Raw genomic sequence first — 4024 nt, 5'->3', positions numbered from 1 at the left:
AAAAAAAAAAAAAAAAAAACAGTGAGGTCTCACAGAATTCAATCCCAAGGGTGTCATCACTGCTAGGTGACTGGCAGCTATGCCATCCACTCAGCTGCTTGCTTGTCATGCAGTGAATTCTATGACAGACCCATGAAAGAAGATAACAAACACATGCCACAGGAAAGAAAGTGCTTTGAGAAATAAAACTAAATTTCAGCACATTTGTTAACCTTTGCCTTCAAACCATGCTAGGAGCTGGTTGGGTGTGGTGGTTTACTTCTATAATTGTAGCCACCCAAGGCTGACACCTGGATGACTGTGGTTTGAAGTCTTCTTGGGTAGAAAATAAGACTCCATCTCCAATTAGGCAGTCAAAAAAAAAAAACAAAGTAAAGCCTAACCCAGCAAGCAATCTGAGTGATTCTGAAGTCCTCAATTTATACCCTGATGTCAACCAAAAGGATAAAACCTTCAATAGGGAGACAGAAGCTTCTTTTGCTCCAAAGGCCACCAAGTGGTCACCAGGAAGGGCCAGGTCTGGTATGTGAGAACTTACTGCTGGACTTTCAGATCGCGTCCTGGTCTCTCGGAAGAGTTTTGGCATCACTGGAGTGTCAGAGCCATCTTCATCCTCACCATTCCCATCACCCGTCAGATCCTTTGTAAAGGAAACAAACTTTCTGATGTCTGGCAATGACAGTTAATCATATATATGGAAACCCATAATGTAACTCAAAAGAACCTAAAAGACATGTGACTCAATCCTACTCAGGAAGCTGAAACCTATGGGTCCCATCTCAAAATACAAAATCTCCATCAATTATCTCCATTTAACTAGCAAGAAGCCAGGCTGGAGATATGGCTCAGGTGGTAGAGACAGCTAAGCAATCAAGAGACACTGAATTCAAATCCCAGTACTACAAATAAACCTCCCATATATTTGCTGCAGTAGAAAATAGAACCAAGTACTCTACTTTAGCCACAATCCACCCCTTAAACTAAAACTAAACAACTCAGCTAGACGCTGGTGGCTCACACCTATAATCCTACCTACTCAGAAGGATGAGATCTGAGGATCATGGTTCAAAGCCAGCCTGGGCAGGAAAGTCTGTGGGATTCTTATCTCTAATTAACCACCAGAAAACCAGAAGTGGGGCTGGGAATGTAGCTTAGTGGTAGAGTGCTTGCCTGGCATGCATGAAGCCCTGGGTTTGATTCCTCAGTACCACATACATAGAAAAAGCCAGAAGTGGCGCTGTAGCTCAAGTGGTAAATGCTAGCCTTGAGCAAAAGAAGCTCAGGGTCAGTCCCCAGGCCCTGAGTTCAAGCCCCAGGACTGGAAAAAGAAAACCAGAAGTGGCTCAAAGTGGTAGAGCACTAGCCTTGAGCAAGAGCTCAGGGACAGCACCAGGCCAAGTTCAAACCCAATGACCAAGAAAAAAAGAAAAAGGCAAAAAAATCAATATCTGGTCTAAGAAGATTCTGATAGTTCGTTCATCATAGGATCACATCACAAACTCAAGACAGGATTAAAATTAAAGCCCCAGTGATGAGCATATCACAGAGATGAGATGAGTAATATGCCTGTGCCAAGCAGGTGACCAAGGCAACTCTCACCACTTGCAGCATATGGGAAGACTGATGGAGGGAGGGCTGCCTGACAACGGTGGAGAAGCAATGCAGAAGCAATGCGCCCAGCATCGCATCAGACTCCAGGCTTACACCAACACAGAGAACACAAAAGCTAAGCAGTGAGCAGCCAGGAGGAATGCTAGAGGCATAAGAACGTGACTTCACACTTACAACCATGTGCGTGTGGCTTGGGTGAGTTCATTGCATTCCCTTTAAAAATGGGAATAGAAATAAAATCATACATCCATTCTTTTTTCATTAATAGATAAAATTTCAAGGACTGGGGCTATAGCTCTGTACTAGCTAACACACTTCTCTAACATGTGAGGCCCTGGGTTTGGTCCCATTCAGCACCTCAAAAAAAAATGAGTTTTCAGAAATGAAAGCAGTTTGCTATAGTAGAAATATATCAATGTCATTGATCCCTGAGCATGAGAAAAAAAATTTGCACAAATACGCCATAAAATGCAGTAAAAGCCGGGCGTCAGTGGCTCACGTGGGTAATCCTAGCTACTCAGGAGGCCGAGATCTGAAGATCAGGGTTCAAAGCCAGCCAGGGTAGAAAAGTCTATGAGACTATTACCCCAATAAGCCACCAGAAAGCCGGAAGTGGCACTGTGGCTCAAGTGGTAGAGTGCTCTCCTTGAGCTGAAGAGCACAGGGATAGGGCCCAAGCCCAGAGTTCAAAACCCATGACCAACAAAAAGAAAAAAAATGCAGTAAAATTTAACTTAATTTACTAAAATGCATGCCTTAAAGTCCCCACCCTGGGTGACAGTGAGACCTTGTTTCACAAGTTGGAGGCATGACTCAGGTACTAGGAAGCAGAAGTTCAAACTATCATATAGTCAAAACAACAAAAAGATTTTAGCTTGCAGATCATAATTCTGAGCCTTAGGATGCCCATTACATAAAAGGTAAATGTCCTTAAGGAGACCGTACCTGGGTGTAACTCAGCAGACTGGAGACCTCCCTCTTAGACAGTCGTGAACTTGATCTGCGGCCTACGGAGGAAGAGCAGAGCCTGTGTTTGGAGGAAAGGCAGATACCAGCCTTGCTGACAAGCTACCTCCCGATAATGGCTGTGCCCTGGCAGCCTTAAACCAGTGTTCAGCCAATAGAACACAGGCACATAAATCTGACTGAATCCATTTCTGAAGGAAGATGTATGCTGTTCTTTAGTCCTTTGCTGCCAACCATACTGCAAGTGTTCACATAGGACAGTGGAAAAAACAGACTACATTTCACAAAGAAAGTTTCTAGAGGGATGGCACAGATCAACGACAAGACAGGATACTACTGTACATTCCCAAACAGTGGGGCAGAATCAGGAAAGAGAAATAGAAAGCAAAGCTAAGAGCTCCTGATCACACCCCAGTCCCAGCTCAGGAGAGTGCACCAAACTACGGAAGGACCAGTGATCTGGGGCTGTATTGGGACCACCCCCTGAAAAGGACAGAGGATCAACTTTCATTTTCCCTGTCCTCAGCCTCCTACTTGAGCTGACAGGAAAGGGGCACATGTGGCAGTGTGCAGAGATGAAATGGGGCTATGACTCATCGTATACAGGAGCTAGCTCTTCCTTCCAAGGGATGTATGTGCATCATCTCAAACTACTGAGCCTGGAGGACCCTTTGCTGAGATTTGGTCTGCAGGAGCCACGCAAAAATTCCCCTCCCCCCGGCCCAGCCACCTCTGATCTCCGGGGTGCGGATAGCCTCTAGGATTGGGGGCGAGGGGGCATCCTTGGAATCTGAGGATTGGTCGCTGCAGGCCCCATTGATGGAGTCTTCCCTCCCACTACGGCCCTCTTCTTCATTAAGGTGTCTGGTGTCACCCTTCATTGTTTCCTGTGGAAGAAAGTCAAAATGGGTAAAGGAGAAAAGAGGGTCACCATGGGGCAGCACCCTTCCAATAATCAGGTCACTTGGCTCTCTACCTATTTGCTCAGGCCAATCCATAAAGCAATCTCACAGTGACATATTGCCCCAGGACCCCTCCCAGGTTGGCTCTATTGCCAAGCCCCTCCCAAATGCCATGTGTCCCAAAAGCTCAGGTGCCAGCACCCAGCACAAGAGACAAGAACACAAGTCTGAGGCTCAACTCAGGCTGCTCTGTGCAATTAACAATGCCATTTAGGTCCTGCTTGCCCTGGCCTGTCAGCTTCTGTCCCCTTTCTCTGGCCCCTTACCCCCTGCCCAGCCTCTCTAGTGCCTCAGGAAGCCAGTGCATTATCTCTCCTGACCCCTTTGTTTGGTCTCCCTTCCCCTCAATCTGTAGGCCTTCTTCCAGACCTCTCTCCTCCCCCACATAACCTTCTCTCCTCTCTGTGGCAGCCCAAGCCACGCCCCACCCCATCCCCATCCCCAAGGATGCATTGGTCTTGCAGCCTGTGGCGCACCTCCCCCCC

The 4024-nt window shown here is 46.8% G+C and overlaps 1 protein-coding gene across 6 annotated transcripts in view; it reads right to left on the bottom strand.

The window, feature by feature from the left end:
* Positions 1-3458, bottom strand: part of Dnmt3b (DNA (cytosine-5-)-methyltransferase 3 beta) — a 23843-nt gene extending 20385 nt beyond the window's left edge. For 5 of the 6 annotated variants that reach the window (XM_013010744.1, XM_013010746.1, XM_013010745.1 and 2 more), the window contains exons 1-3: positions 3308-3458; positions 2557-2618; positions 539-640 (exon numbers count right to left, since the gene is read on the bottom strand). In XM_013010744.1, the coding sequence (XP_012866198.1) occupies positions 539-640; positions 2557-2618; positions 3308-3458 (315 nt within the window). The remainder of the gene's footprint in view (positions 1-538; positions 641-2556; positions 2619-3307) is intronic. The other variant, XM_013010749.1, reaches the window with a different exon arrangement.
* Positions 3459-4024: the final 566 nt, after the last annotated feature.

The sequence above is a fragment of the Dipodomys ordii genome, unplaced genomic scaffold (assembly GCF_000151885.1).
Source record: "Dipodomys ordii isolate 6190 unplaced genomic scaffold, Dord_2.0 Scaffold13, whole genome shotgun sequence".
Taxonomy (NCBI): Eukaryota; Metazoa; Chordata; class Mammalia; order Rodentia; family Heteromyidae; genus Dipodomys; species Dipodomys ordii.
This window is presented reverse-complemented; position numbering and strand designations above follow the sequence as displayed.